Raw genomic sequence first — 15403 nt, forward strand, 5'->3', positions numbered from 1 at the left:
ATTTATATCAAAAGTAGAATTGCTATAGACCGAGCACTATCCTCTTAGTTTATGTGCATTGGTTGCGAGTGAGTGAGAAAGCATAAACTATGAGGATGGCACCCAAACAAAGATTAGGGACAGATGACTCTAAATGTATAAACATTGTATGTATATATTGTTGCTTTACTAAACAGAGAAAGCATCAAAGTTCTGCTTTAGTGTTTCAATAAAGTTTGTTGTACTTTCATTTCATGTGGTCTTGTTACTGTTTCTAGTCCTAAGAACTCTAGGTGTATACTTGCATGTAATCTTCATTTCTGTAAATAATAGAAAAAATGGTCCTTCAAATGTTCAATAAAGCACATCAGTGTTCAAGTTAAATACTTCGACAAGCCTTCCTTTGCCAGTCCATTCACATTCATGTATTTCTTGCTTTGTCAGAATTTGGTACCAGTGCTTTAGTTTAAGTAGTAAAACATTTTATAGAAGATAAAACAAAAGTCAAAGGACTGCATCGATGTTTTATCAAACCATCCATGTTTAATTAGTGAAGCCATTTCCAATATCAATCCAGTTGATTGAAACTTACAATGAATATGGTAAATGATACATTCCATTCACACTACAAGACAGTCATATGTTCGTTAGATAACTGTTAATCTTCATTTGATCTCTGTAAAGAAAATGGGAATTGGACCTATATTGTACAGTACATCTGTGGAAAGATTCTTTCCTTCCCTATTGGGCTACCTTGTCATATGATGATAATATCTGATGACATGCAAGCTGCCTACTATCTTTCAAACATGTAGGTTATTACTACATCAAATAAGTTAACATGAATTCTGAATCTTGCTCCACATGTTGTATCATCTTCATATCACTAAGACACAATGTTAGCAAAGTTGCACTAGCTACAGTCTTAGGCATGAGAGTCACATTTAACGTTCAAAGATAGCTCTTACAATGTCCTTCACAGAAAGAATCAAGAACTGACTGTTCTTATCCATCTACTCAAATTACATCACAGGTTAATAACTCAGTGGTTATCTACAACTAATTACTAATCGTACTCTTGTTCATTTCCAGAACACTAAATTAACTACTAACCAATGGTCAAAACACCATCACTTAATGTTGCATTGCAACATAGTCAGAAACTGTATACACTACAGGTAAAACCGGACATACACAAATTTCTAGATATACTGAACTTCTTTTGTCTCTTGTGTTCCTCCGACACCGATCCTCCAAGAGGTGGCTCCCGTGATACGGTACCTGAGGACCTGGTGTCAATTTTCATTTCAGTGTCTACACCATTTTACATTGAGACAGATACCTTCAAAGATGGCAGAGCCATCCTTCTCAGCAGCCATCATCCTACGTTCAGACACCCCTATGTTCCCACACCCCTACGTACATGTACATACATGTAGGGGCGTGGGAACATAGGGGTATAACTTCATTAGTGCTGGTATCACGTGTCCGTAAGGTCACGTGTCAAAAGAATTTGGTCATTCACACCGTACGAAGGCCAGAATGATGTTAAAAAATTCAGCTAGTGAACACTTTTGTTGAAAATCGGCAAGTCAAGCTTAGTTCACATCCAACGTTACCTCAGAACTAGCTTCAACCTGTTGATAATAGAACAATGGGCATCGGTTGGAGCAAGGAGGTTAAAAAAGGGAGTTTTTAACCTCCTTGGTTGGAGACAAAAGAAAGTTCACTATATCTTTAAATCTCGTATATGAACCCGTACATCCTCGCACATTACGGGATGTCGCATGTGGAGCGGACCAGCCTGTTGAACTGGTGATGCACGTCCGTCACCACGCGCTCGAAGTCCCGGATGAGCAGGTAATGCCTGACGTCAGTGTCCATCCCGGGGTCGGCGGTAGGGATGGGGCTGGGCGGGGTGCTGTTACTGTGTTCTAGTGTGATACCCAGCATGGTGGCCTGTGGAGGGATTTCAAAGACTTTATGACAACTGCTATCTCCTTGTATGATATTGCCGACTTCTTAGTTCATTGCCTTGAAGTCGTCTAAAGACCTTGCTCTGAACGATCTCGTTAAGAAAATGAGTAAACAAACACCCATAACTTGAGCAATACGCATTCACTGTAGCAACATCACTCATCATCAAAAACGTTTGTTAACATTGGTCGTGAATGGAGTTGTTCGCTTATAGTGTTAAAGAAACTCTTTGCAACGTCGCTAAAGTCTACTAGTATGTTCATTTTTCGTAAAGAACTCTCGAACAACATATTAGACTGACCCCTCAACTCATATTGACAACGCTGTGAGTTGTGTGAACATACCTAGGATTAGGTCTTTTCCAAATAGGTTGTCCAGATTCTGTTTGAGTAGATACCACCTTTACTTATTACCGGTACCGCGGTATGCGTAAAGTTTCGGCAATTTTCGAACGCATACACTCACTAGACTAGCCTATATCAAAATTCGTGTTATTCGGTCGAAGTAGTGACAGATAGAATAAATGAAAACTACCCAATGGATTACCAATGGAATCTAATATGTTGACAGGTGATCACTATAGACAGAGTTCTTAATGCTTCAACGAGAAACATATGTTTAATAGTGACCACCGTCAAGTTGTGACGCGTACAGGTTTGATAGTATGGTTATCTCGTCCATCTGTCCTTACCGCTACTCTCACAGCAAGGATGATCTTCCTGGTGTAGTCAATGACCCTCTGTAGTTTCCTCATCAGCTCGGGGTCCCAGCCACCCTCTGCCCGGGACGAGACCAGCAGCTCACGGAACATCATCAGCTGGTTCTCTACCCACACCAACCTGCCCTCGTCCTGTAACACAACACACGCAGCGTTAGAAACACTGACATTTTTTACCTTTGCCAAGAAGGTTGTGTTTTCTGTAGCGTCTGTGTGACTGTGTACATGTGTGCGCGCGTGTGGTGTGTGTGTGTGTGTGTGGATGGACAGCATAAATTGAGAATGCTTTGATGGATTGTGTTCATGTTTCGTATGTGAGTAGGTCTTCATGAGATCTTGAAATGATTAGATTTTGCACCCCTTAACGGTTTGTTACAGTATATACAGGGTGAATGTTGTGTTAGGTAATGTAACTAGTAAACTTCCCAATATATATATGAGCAAATGTTAGTGAAGGTTTAATCAGCTTACCGTTAGATTGTCTCGCTGGTTGAAGGTCTGTGAGAGGCTGGGAAACAGCGTGGGGAGGTCCTGGTCATCTGGGTCCACCTGGATACAGGCAAGTAATGAAGATATAATTACGATTTTGCTGCAAAGTGCGCATGCGACGACATCAGGGAATGGACAGGTACATCACTAGCTGACTGTACTCAGAAGGCGATCGCGAAGAACAGGGAAGTACGGAGAGGATAGTGCTGGAGGCAACCATGGTCCCCTCAGCCCTCTAGATGAGGGTGAGACGAGGTGAGGTGAGGCTAACGGACATTGGTAATATCAAATAGTCCGACAACCCACACATCCTTGAACATATGAGGATCTAGAGACCTACCGGAATGGAGTCGCGAAGACGAGTGACACACCCCCGAAATCTGATGGCCAGCTGACTGTTGATCTCCATCTGCCTGCAGGGTGTTCTGTCCCGCTTGTGTCTGACCGGCACAGCGTCGGCCTGCACCGCTACCAGCAGGCAGAGCGCCGCACAAAGAGCCACGGTGGAAACTGTGGGGCATAGAACATCGGTCAAGCTTAGGATGCGTAAGATTGGGGGAAAACGATGATCCCGACTGAAACTCGTGAAGAGACAAGTCGTCTTCCGAAGTACATTTTTCATGTACACAACATGAAAACTGTAAACGCGCAAGAGTAGGGAAGACACGACTTTGTTTCGAGATGATTGCGATTAAAGCTTGTGAACGGACAAGCCCTCTTACTAGGCTAGCACTATGGCAGCAAGTCCATCTGCCTTATGCCACGATCAAAGTGAAAGTCTTCTATATATAAAAAAGGATAGGGAAAACACAGCAAAATGTGTATAAACATGTTAGAAAATTACGTAGATGTGATGCATGTGAATGGCTATGCGTCATAAATTCCTATCGTATTGAGATATCACACTTCATGTATGTGGTTGCAACGTCGGGGAAGTGTTCCGCAAGGATTTATTCTCGGCCCTAATTATCATCGGAATGTCGCCAGCACTGTTTATTTTGTAAACTTACAAACTATATCATTTCTGTTTGGTACATTCAAGGACGTTATAAAAAGATTTATATAACGTCCTTGGTACATTCTTGTGATGCTGTATTCATAGAGACCCTCAACATCAGTTTTATATCTAGTTAACGTGAAGACATTCTTGGTCGGACAAACCTCATTCTTTGTGCTACCCAGGCCAGATGCACCATTCCTCGCTAGCGCGCTTTTGAATCTATTCTGCCCTACTCAGATTTCAATCGATTTTGATGGTAAGAAGTGCAAAAGCAAGTTCCGTCTCCGAAATGGATGTGCAAAAGGAAAGAGTAATTTCTATATTGAGAAGGGACAATGACGACCATATTCTCCAGCGTACAGAAGCCACAATAAATGTACTTTTTTTCATAAGCGTTTGATATACAAAGGTGACTGACAGTTAAGAACCAGCGATGATGTCATAATGGAATTTGTGACTCATCGTGATGCGTCACTGAGGAAACGTTGAGCAGAAAAAAGAGAACACAGAAGAGATAATTTTGTTATGTATTGTTTTAAACAATTGAATTAACCTTTTCAGAATGTTTTGTTGCTGTTGATCGTTAATGTTAGATTACTCCTGCGACTGTTGAAAACTCGAAACACACAATTGAATGATCACCATAGCGATCTGCGGATACTTATGAAATGCAAAAACATCACATAATCTGTTTTGAATGCCGTAAAGCATATATATTCATACAAACGTCTTCAGTATATCATAAAGATGACAGGCGACTGACACATTTTTTCTGTCCTAACTTTTTTTGTTGATGCGTATATATGTGCATCTCGTAAAGCAAAGTGTCTCAGTAGGTTAACACATGCACAACGCATTAAAAGAGACACCTGTATGTTTAAAAGGTAGATATTTTCGATGCACCGCTACGAGGATTAAGGCACATTTTAAAGAAGGATTCCTACCTTGTCCTTGCTGCATGATGCTGCTTGAAGACGATCGACAACAGGTGTTGGGTTGAGTGCACAGAGAGCGAGTTGGCCATCTTTATACCCTAACATGATGCTATTTCTAGATAAAATCCACAATTGTCATGATCACCTGCTCCAAAAGTAGATAATGCGTATTTTCCACGGATATAGACACTGTCCAGTGTCGTTTCCTGTTTGTATATGTTTTAACTAGCTTTCGGTGGGTTGGGCAGACGGTGATTAAACATAAAGAAATTGAAGAGGTGATGCATTTAGGTCTTTTAAGTTTAAAAGCAATTTCACTTGACCATTAACGTTAATATTTGTACAAATGTACATTTTTTTCTTGTTGTTGTGGCAAATGTATATTTTCCGCAGTACTTTTGCGTCCAGTTTTCCTTTCGGCAACTTTCTCTCCGTCCGCCCACTTTCCTACCTGCTTCTGCGCATCATTGTCCCGGGTCGGTCTGCCGTGACAGGTTTCCGTCGTCTGGTGTTGTCATTCCATCAACAGTTCGCGTTCTTTACATTCCTAATTACCATGACATACTAGCGGCTCCTGTTCATCGCACAAACCGCTACCGCGAAATGGCCGTCGTCTTCGGACCGAATTTTACCTCTCAGAGCCACTAAAAAGTTGTTCAAAGACTTTTTGTATGTGTTAAATGAAGGAATCTGGTATGTATTCATTTGATTAAACTTCTGAAGCCTCTGTGTCTATTCTTGACGTATTGTTTGTGAACACTGTTACGAGTTTTTGTTAGAATTCCTGAAATGTGCCCTTTACGGTTCATTTACGGTTAGGTTGAAGCTGCGTAGGCGACAGGGATTTGTTGTGTTACGGAAATCCTCCAAATTTCTAGGAATTATCCATGGAAATCCTGCAAGTCACAAAGACTCAAAATCCACCTGCGACGCATGGGAAAGCTTTTAAGCGGCTAATTAGTTTAGGGGACAAAAGACAAGGTGAAACACCAGGCCTTTTGTAGCCAGTGTTTTTGTAGCCAGTGTCATCGTGTGTGCCTGTCACTGTGTGGAAGACTTATTGAAAGTCATGCTGCCTCTACAGGTGACGAGTAGCTACCGGACTGGTGAGGTGAGATGTGTCACCATAACCTCATTGTCATAACCTACTTGTTGGTTACTATTGAGAAAACAAAGTCAGTACAAGACACAATGAAAAATAACCGGAAAATAGAATTTAATCATAGAAAGAATACCGTTCTACATACTCACAGAAACAGCAAGTAACGGTGTGAAATTTTCCGACCATTCATTTCTTGAGTGTTCTTGTTGTTTGATGACGTAAGTTGAAAACTCATTCTTGCCGTGATTTTAAAATTCATAAAATCGAATAAAATCCATGCATCTTGGGTAAACCAATAAAATGCCAGATTTACTCTAAGATTTATAATTTCAGTCTGGCATCACACTTTTGTGGAACAATTAAAACATCAAAATGTTCTCTCTGCCTAACAACAATTTTGCTACCTTTGCTAACAGCCACAATTTCACAACAATCATTTTCCCCCTATCTGTCTAGCCACAATTTTGCTATCTTCTACATTTTCCTCTATCTAACAATAATTTTGCTACCTTTGCTAATGCGACAATTTCACAACATTCAATTTCCCCAATGTTTGCTATCTTCTACATTTTCCTCTATCTGATAACATTTTGCTACATTCAGTTATTCAGTTTTCTCTTCTATCTAGCCATAGTTGATACCCTCAATTTTCACCCTATCTAGCCACAATTTTGCTATAGTCAACCTTTCCTACATGTAAGAGAAGTTTGTGACATGTTTGAGTTATTCTGTATTATGACGGTGCCTCTAATAAATTAATAAAATTGCCAGAAATACAGACAGATTTCACTCTGGCACCATGCTTTTAAAAGAAAAAACAAGAAGAACTTATATCACTATCATATCTAGATCATTAAAATTCTGTTACAGCCAATGTTTCCTGAACATATAGACAAAGTTATGCCAAATTCAGATTTTTCAATACATATAAGACACAATATTTTGCTACACTGATTTTTGCTAACACCTAGACACAAATTTGCTTCTCAATTTTCTCCAATATCTATTCAAGTACTCTCTATCTAGCCACATATTTGCTACATCCAGTCTTCCCTAGTTTGTGACATGTGTGAGTTCCTCTGTGTTATGATGTGGCAGTTTTCCTTTTGCTGCAGAATTCTGGGTATTTCCTGCAGGCTTTCTGCATAGAAGTCAGGAAGCCTGGAACACCAGTCTGTGGAAACAATACATCATGTTAGATCAAGGACAGAAACCAAGTCAGATAGGCTCCTTGTAGTTTATTTTACAGTGAACACCTCCATCATGGAAACCTTCATTTTAACTTGGAATGCGAAAAATGGGTAAGAAAATAAAGGCACTGTAAATATCTTTAGATTTACTGTGATTTGATTACATAGTAGGAAGAAACTGTAGTGTCTGTGATGGTTTTATGTTCGCAGTTCAAACAAGGGGGTAGGTGGGCTGAAGAAAGAATAGGCATTTTTATGGTGGTTTCAAGTTTGCGTTTGAAGAGGCATTTCAATATTGTTCTGATATCTTCCTGTCGATTATTTGTTTAATTAGATGTAGAAGTCCAAATGATGAAATAGTGTCATACTACAAGGATAAATGTGACTAATGCAAACAGCAGTTCCTGGCAAAGTCACTAGGACCAAGGCAGAAAGTAAGAGGCACTGCACTCACCTTGGCTGCCCAGTTGATGATAAAGGTTGGAATCATCCCTTTTGGGTTGTCATAGTAATACATGAAGGCTGAAACAAGAAAGGATAACGATGGACATAAGAAAAGTGACCACAGCTTAAAGTTATGTTATCATTTATATTGTATGTAAATGGGGTATAGATACAATGCTAAACTTTCAGGGTATAATGTTAAATGTTCAGACAGTGGACCTGTGACATTTGGAAAGTTGCTGTAATATGCAAATTGATTGACATTTTGTAACAATATATGCATAGCTTTGTAGGATATGGGGCCAGCTCTTGCAGTTACAGGACATGCATGACATCATTTTTTACTTAAACAACACAAAGCTAAATAATGAATAGTGCTATCAGGTTTACATGATTACCTACAAATTTTGCTTCCTCTAACAGTGTGAAGTTAAAAATCAGCTTTTCAGTAAGTGTATTCTGGGAATAACCTAATACATTGAGGTACCTTTTGTTCCTTGTTTACCATCTGACGCAAAGACAAGCGAACACTTGTAGTCGTCCACGCGGATGACGCCATCTTTCTCAGGAACGTCTCCTAAGGTTGTACTCTGGGCCAACACAGCCCACACATGGCCACAGTCCACATCAAACTCACGCAGTTCACGCATGTACACATACTGTGGTGTAGTCAAGGATGCTGTGCGATCTTAGAAAAGGAACTTAACAACAAAGACAGAAAGAGAAAGATTTTCTCATCCAATAACTTGAATTGGTCGATATCAATTTACAGTGCAGAAAAGAATAGACTGTTTTCAGGATGCTGTGCGATCTTAGAAAAGAAACTTAATGACAAAACAAAAGACTTCCTTATACAATATATTGAATTGTTTGATAGCAATTCACAGTACTTAGAAGAATAGCATGGATGCCAGACTGTTTCCAGGGCCTACACAGACCAACTCTTTGGCTCTAGAGTCAACATGCCCCCTTGAAATTCAACTACAGACCCCTTGAGTTAGACCCTGATTAACACAATACATAGTACATTGTACTAAGATTGGAGGTCTGGCATCTAGGCTAATATTGAGAGGAAGGCAGTTGAGTGAGCATTTATGAATGCTAATTGTTCTTGGTCATTAGTTCAGCCATGCTATACAAAATGTATTTCTGGTAGGAAATGAACACTGATCTCAAATCTGTTTAGCTCAGCTCAGAGCTGGTTGTGAAGACAGATGCTAAGTGTATGTACAGTGACGGTGTGTAAAGTCCATTTACAAGATCATTAGTTCTCTAGCTTTTTTGAACAAACAATGGACCACAGTGTAATGTCCCATCCTAAGGACTGTGGCCCTTTTCAGTGGCGTGCAAGTCGGTGAGCTAAGGTTCAGACTCTTGACCCTCAAGTCAAGAGTGAGGGTCACCAACCACTGTAGCATGCATAGTGGAAGGTAAGGCATAATCATGATCGAGTAACATTATAAGTTTAGAAGTTAATAACATTATATCATATGAGGAAGTAATCATAGAGGAACATCATAAGTTTAGGAGTTCATAACTTAATATTATGTGAGAAAAGAAAGGTGATTGAAGTCCTGAAAGGATACATCTCTGTTGGACATGAACATGGGGAAGTTGACGTGCCAGTAGATGACTTTCTTCCCTTCCACCTCCCTCTCATACAGCTCTGTACACAAGAAACAGAAAAATGGGCATCAAAATTAATTTTGATATAGTGTTTCAAAAGATAAAAAGCATGTAATCTTCATATTGATGTGCAGACAAACAAGATCCATGACAACTTGAGTAATATTTTTATAATATAAAGAACCACCATGAATATCCTTGAGACAGACATACATGTAGAGCATGATGTGTAAGACCCTGTGAATTCTATATGAGAATTGAATACTTTTCTTACTGTACTTTATAATAAATAGTATGGAATTGTTGATTTCATACTCCCAACTGAACACAATACTGTAAATGCATTTAAGTTTGCGGTGATTTAATTTCGCGTTAGCGGAAAAAGGACTTTTCGCGGTGGATTTAATTTCGCGGTAGCACCATGCACTGTAGTATCTTAATGCTCTGAAAAAATCCACCGCGAACATTTCTGCATTTACAGTATATGCACTGATGGTCTCCTGAGACTGGATTGCCAAAGTTGATTTCTCTTTCAATACACTGTAGTAGATGTACTAACTGTGGAAAGTTTCCCCCTGCAGTTTGCAAAAAGCTGCAAGAGGGTCTAAACATAAACCACTTCTGTCACACCAAAATCATCACGACCATAGAATGGAATCAAATACATGTACATGTAGCATGAAGAAGGTTCCATCTCTAAGACATTACCAAAAATTATACACACTGAAACTAATAGACCCTTACCATTGACATAACTGTCCCATTGTTTCCTATACTCCAGGTCCATGTAGACATCAGCACAGACTTGGGGAGAGACGTCACTTAACGTTCCCAGGACTTTGTACTCGTACAGACCTGACTCCTGTGTGGTACAAATCACACAAATGTGTAAGTTACATATGTGGGTAAGAACAATAACATTTACAGGTTGTTTTGAATTCGAAATGACACTAGAATCTCAATGTATGATAGAGTTGAATGGCTCTATTTGTAAATGTATATGTTTCATGTTATGATGTGTGATAGAAATAAAAAAGCCATAATGTAGGGAAATGTATGATGTGTTAAGATGGTGTATGCTTTATGTATCTTATAAAAAACATACAAGATGTTAACCATACAAGGTGCATAACTCCAACTTTAGGAGTAGAACAGTTTATCATAACATATGGTATAAAGTGTGAGGTCCTCATCGATAAACGATGGACAAACAATGTCACCATGAAAGTCTAATACTGCTGTTTAGAAAAGATGAAATGTTTGCTTTCCAATACCGTCATGTCATCATACTATATATATGTACAGCTTGACAAAGTGACAAGAAAACATTGTGCAACTGTTTTAACACAATATGTACATCTTCACCTGTATATTATCCTTCTCCCAAGTATTTTTCACTGATTTTTTTTTATGATACTCCCTGTTTAAAAGTTAAAAATACAAACAATTCTCCACCACCAGACCAGTTTCATGGACTTATGTCATACCACAAATTGTACCTGTCAAAGTTGTCCATATTCTTCCTGTCTTTATCATTTTCTTCCGCTGTTTCTTCCGAGAAAAAACAACTAAGACTTTAGATGAAACGTCCCACCACCAGACTTGACCCTTGTACCTTCAACCTGACCTTCAACTTAACCCCATAATTTGGCCTTGACTTTCAACCTCACCTTCACCTTTAACCCCAAATTTCAGAAGCAGATATCACCTTGGTCTGTTTATAGACAATACACGATATATAGCTATGTAACAAATTTTTTTTCACAGTACAGTACAAGCATATCAAGGTTTGCTGCAGTTCACACCAAACCTGCATGGTGTCCCCACTACACAGCACAATAAAAAGCTTCCACAGCCACACCTGCAAAGCCCAGAGCATCACCTCTACATTTAATCATCACCCAGCCATGACCACTTACCTCCCTGTATAATCTGTGGATCTGCACGTCATGTGACTCTGTGAAGAACTCCCATCCTCCGTCTAGCTGGGGACTTTGTAGCTCCTTACACACGTTTTCAAACTCCTGGTCTTCAAATGTAACCACTGCCATCGGTAGAGATGCTGATCTGTGTTTGATAACAATAATCAATAATCAATAGGGGAGTGATATCTGAAATGTTACATGTACAAGCTTCAAGTATGCCAAAGGTCATTTGAACACCCTTAAGCATATTTCCTAACTAAAGTTAAATTCCATACATATTTCCATCTATAAGGGCAGTGATTATCTCCATTTCTATATAGCACTTGGGCAGCAAGCAGAGAAAGCAAGACGTACACTCTAATGTTACCCCTAAGTCTTTGCAACAGTGTGATCTCCCTAATCAAGGACTAGTAAAATTGAAAAGATGGGAGTAAAAAAGATTTCTTGGTATCTTCCCCCTAATCAAGTAAGCAGGCAACAATAATAGGGTTACTCAGTGTTAAGTCAATTAGCCTGTCTGTTTCCAGCTTGTGTCCTAGGTGCTAAGCTGGTCAACAACTCGATGAAGATTAGACATCAAGGAAATAGGATATGCCAAACAGCAGTACAAGTAACTTAAGCAATGGGATATGTAAGCAAGGGGATATAATATCATATATATCCAGTTGCTTGAATAACTGCTATTTGGTGTAAGCTTAGTGAAGCTGTAATACATCTGCATTAACCTGCATAGCACCCTGCAGGTGTAATGACTATTGTCTCCCACACCTACACACCTGATACAATACCTGGGCAAGGTGTGGTCATCACTCAATCACACCTGAAACCATCATGTCCTCCGTGGGTAGTAACGTTAGTTCACCTTTATCCGCCTTAAACCTATATCCGTTGTGTAGCTAAACAGGGTATCCAGGGATATTAAGTTGATGTACTGTGGACGTAGTTTCAAATTGTACTATTGTATATTGTAAATTACCATCTAGCGACTTGATATCCCTAAATACATTGTTCTTAAAAAGAACTGATAAAGGTTCCCTATGGATAAAGTTGAACTAGCGTTATATTTGTAATTATGGCTTCATAAAAATAAACACACTTAGTCTAAATCATCTGGCACAACACCTGTGAAAGGTGTGGTCCCAACCTATTGGACTAAACACCTCTCACCACACCTACAACAATGTAGGTAAAGGTGTGTGCACAGATCTACAGGGGCTGATAGACCCTGCATACCTGCATATCATCTTCAGTCCAGGGACTCTATTATAAACATACACCTATACACTTATAGTACCCATACAGGTGTGATCACCAATGTTTCAGCTCTTCAAACCACCTGGTACGAGAATAACACGGTGGCACCTGTAAAGGTGTCTCTCCTTTAATATAGCAGTACACCTGTCCCAGTACCTGGGCAATGTGTGTTCACTAGATTTGCATACCTGAAAGGGGCGACTTTAACAAAGGGAGGGAGAAAGGTTCGCCTCTGTCATCTAGGAAAGACGTGTGATTCTCTGAAGAAGTCTAAAATGCCCCAATGTTACATGCAAATTCTGGCTTTGTTCAGTCACATTTGTGGTCATATGATGCTGCATGCTGCGATCTCCCAATCCCCCTAGACACGAAAGACGGCCATAGCAAGGAGGTTAACCTCCTTGGCCATAGCAAGCAAATTTTGCTGCTACAAAGAACCCTATCTCATTTTATGACTCTCCCACTCCAAAACCTCTCCCTCCTTTTTCAGCACTGGAACCCAGTGCTGAAGATGGCGTCAGCACTGGAAAACGAGTGCTGACGAATATTCAGCACTGGAAACCGAGTGCTGAGAGATCGGGAGACTCTGAGATATACAGTAATTTGCAATTACGATACGTCCTTTGCTCTACTACTAAAACTTAAGACTGGATTATAAACGTCACCTATGGCAGACCTCATCCTTTTGGAAGTTCAGCGGCGCCTCTTCATCGACAACAACAACAACAACGAGGAGGCACTCACAGCACCCCGGCCCTTTTCAGGGCCACCCAAATCTTTCCCAAAAGGGCTATATCTATCACAATCACACAATAAAGTTGCTTATTGTTATAATGACAGCTATCCCTTAAACACCTCTTACACATATACATATATCTACCTTTCAATTACACATGTACAACGAATAAAATACACAACTTTACACGAAGTTTTCTTTGCACGAAGTAACTTTAGTCAAATTTGCGTCCTTTTACTAGTACCGCTATCAGTACTTTATAAAAAATGTGCAATAAAGGTCTTCATTCATTCATTCATTCATTTTATAAATGATATATATCCCTTATACAGAATACATATATTCAATTAAATAATGAATGGATAGCACAACTACAATTTTCTTTGCACGAAATAACTTATCTTTCCTTCGAATTTACGTCTTGTACCTCTCTCAGCACTGGGAGATTCCAGTGCTGGAAGGACGTTAGCACTGGTTCGCACATCGTTCCAGTCCTTTAAAGACGTCAGCACTCGTTTTCCAGTGCTGAAGATTTCATAGCACTGGTTTTCCAGTGCTGAAGTGTCCTCGCGCACTGGTAAATCCAGTGCGGAAGGCGAGGTTTTTGTATATCAGCACTCGGTTCCAGTGCTGACGGCAGTTTCAGCACTGGGTAACCAGTGCTGAATGATCTTTGACCTGACCCGACCCGGATTTCAGCACTGGTAACCGAGTGCTGGCGGCAGTTCAGCACTGGAAAACGAGTGCTGACAGAAGTTCAGCACTGGAAAACGAGTGCTGAAAGAAATTCAGCACTGGAAAACCAGTGCTGAGGGAGTTTCAGCACTCGAACAAGGCCGATCAGCACTGGAAAACTAGTGCTGAAAGAATTTCAGCACTGGAAAACCAGTGCTGAGGCCGTTCAGACAATTGATTCAGCACTGGAACACCAGTGCGGAAGGCGAGGTTTTCGTAGACTTGCCTCCCACTAGTCCCAGGTCGATTGAGTGAGTATCAAATCGTATGGAATTGGAGAAAGACTTACTGACTGGAGGTTTATCTTTTGTGACACCGGTGCACACCCAGCTGATCTTTGTCAGGTCATGACCCGTCTACTACTATAGTAACTGTTCCCAAACATGCTAATAAGGTAATCCTATATATTCAAATTAGAAGTAGCCAAGATGCCAATAAGGTAATCCTAGATATTTAAATTAGAATTCACCAAGATACGCATTTTGCTTTAGAGGTACTCGGTGGTCTTATGTCGAGGTTTTCTACATTGGCTGTACAAGATTATGTTGATATCCGCATATATGTAGGATTCTTAACAACCGTCGTATGATTTGAATACCCGATTCTAATTTGAAGCTTTATGGTAACAGGTTAGAGTAAATCTAGTCTGTGTAACACAAACTCCGCTGTCCAGGGCTCTAACTGGCCGGCGGATGTTTGGCGGGCTGCTATAAGCGAGATTTAATCGGGCTAGAGTAAATCATGTCAGTCATACACTGACTGAATCGTTGATCTATTGAGGGATTGATGAAATAAAATGAAAACTGAAGTCAAAGATAACATCATGAACGAGAGAAATACTCTAGTTGACAATGAACGATATCATACTGATGTTTTGGGTCGGAGCCAGTTAAAATCTGACCGGGGCGGAAGGGCGCGGTAATACGCCGGAAGTGCATGGTTGTACCCCATATATCACTTGGTGATCTTTTAATATAATATAGCTGAGCATTTCTTTTTCTTAAATTTCCTTAGAAGTCCGTGAGTTGTATTTATGTGCATGGGGCAGTTGGTTGGCAATTGACGCCCTTTTTGTATCAGTCCGCGACAACGGTGATGCGTTTTTTCGCCTAAGGACCCAAATAACACGTTTATTATGCAGTTTCAATCAATTTGCGCCATCGAAAATTGCACACAAAAAAAATAACGCATGGATTTTCAAAAATTTTCATTTTTCTCAGAAGGGACGTACTAATCTTCTCCAGCATGTTAGCCGCCATCCATGGATTTTTTTTCATATCCAAGCAGCTTCGG

General features: G+C 40.0%; 2 protein-coding genes across 2 annotated transcripts; both read right to left on the reverse strand.

The window, feature by feature from the left end:
* Positions 1-1742: 1742 nt before the first annotated feature.
* Positions 1743-3818, reverse strand: LOC118403886. Its single transcript, XM_035802740.1, has 4 exons — positions 3504-3818; positions 3146-3223; positions 2648-2806; positions 1743-1938 (listed from the first exon to the last, which is right to left on the reverse strand). The coding sequence occupies exons 1-4, from the start codon at positions 3783-3785 to the stop codon at positions 1753-1755; spliced, it is 705 nt and encodes a 234-aa protein (XP_035658633.1). The 5' UTR covers positions 3786-3818; the 3' UTR covers positions 1743-1752.
* Positions 3819-6297: 2479 nt separating this feature from the next.
* LOC118403694 (phosphatidylcholine transfer protein-like) lies at positions 6298-14444 on the reverse strand. Its single transcript, XM_035802471.1, has 7 exons — positions 14400-14444; positions 11380-11527; positions 10205-10322; positions 9421-9500; positions 8322-8493; positions 7845-7912; positions 6298-7374 (listed from the first exon to the last, which is right to left on the reverse strand). The coding sequence occupies exons 2-7, from the start codon at positions 11509-11511 to the stop codon at positions 7285-7287; spliced, it is 660 nt and encodes a 219-aa protein (XP_035658364.1). The 5' UTR covers positions 11512-11527; positions 14400-14444; the 3' UTR covers positions 6298-7284.
* Between the last annotated feature and the right edge of the window lie 959 nt (positions 14445-15403).

The sequence above is a fragment of the Branchiostoma floridae genome, chromosome 16 (assembly GCF_000003815.2).
Source record: "Branchiostoma floridae strain S238N-H82 chromosome 16, Bfl_VNyyK, whole genome shotgun sequence".
Lineage (NCBI taxonomy): Eukaryota > Metazoa > Chordata > Leptocardii > Amphioxiformes > Branchiostomatidae > Branchiostoma > Branchiostoma floridae.

Coding starts and splice junctions, on each gene's coding strand:
- LOC118403886 (XM_035802740.1), bottom strand. CDS start 3,785: ATGAAAAATGTACTTCGGAAGACGACTTGTCTCTTCACGAGTTTCAGT. Junction 2,807..3,145: donor ACCAGCGAGACAATCTAACG/GTAAGCTGATTA, acceptor GTTGTGTTACAG/GACGAGGGCAGGTTGGTGTG. Junction 1,939..2,647: donor TCCTTGCTGTGAGAGTAGCG/GTAAGGACAGAT, acceptor ATCCCTCCACAG/GCCACCATGCTGGGTATCAC.
- LOC118403694 (XM_035802471.1), bottom strand. CDS start 11,511: ATGGCAGTGGTTACATTTGAAGACCAGGAGTTTGAAAACGTGTGTAAG. Junction 7,913..8,321: donor TGGTAAACAAGGAACAAAAG/GTACCTCAATGT, acceptor TTCTTGTTTCAG/CCTTCATGTATTACTATGAC. Junction 7,375..7,844: donor TCATCAACTGGGCAGCCAAG/GTGAGTGCAGTG, acceptor TTGTTTCCACAG/ACTGGTGTTCCAGGCTTCCT.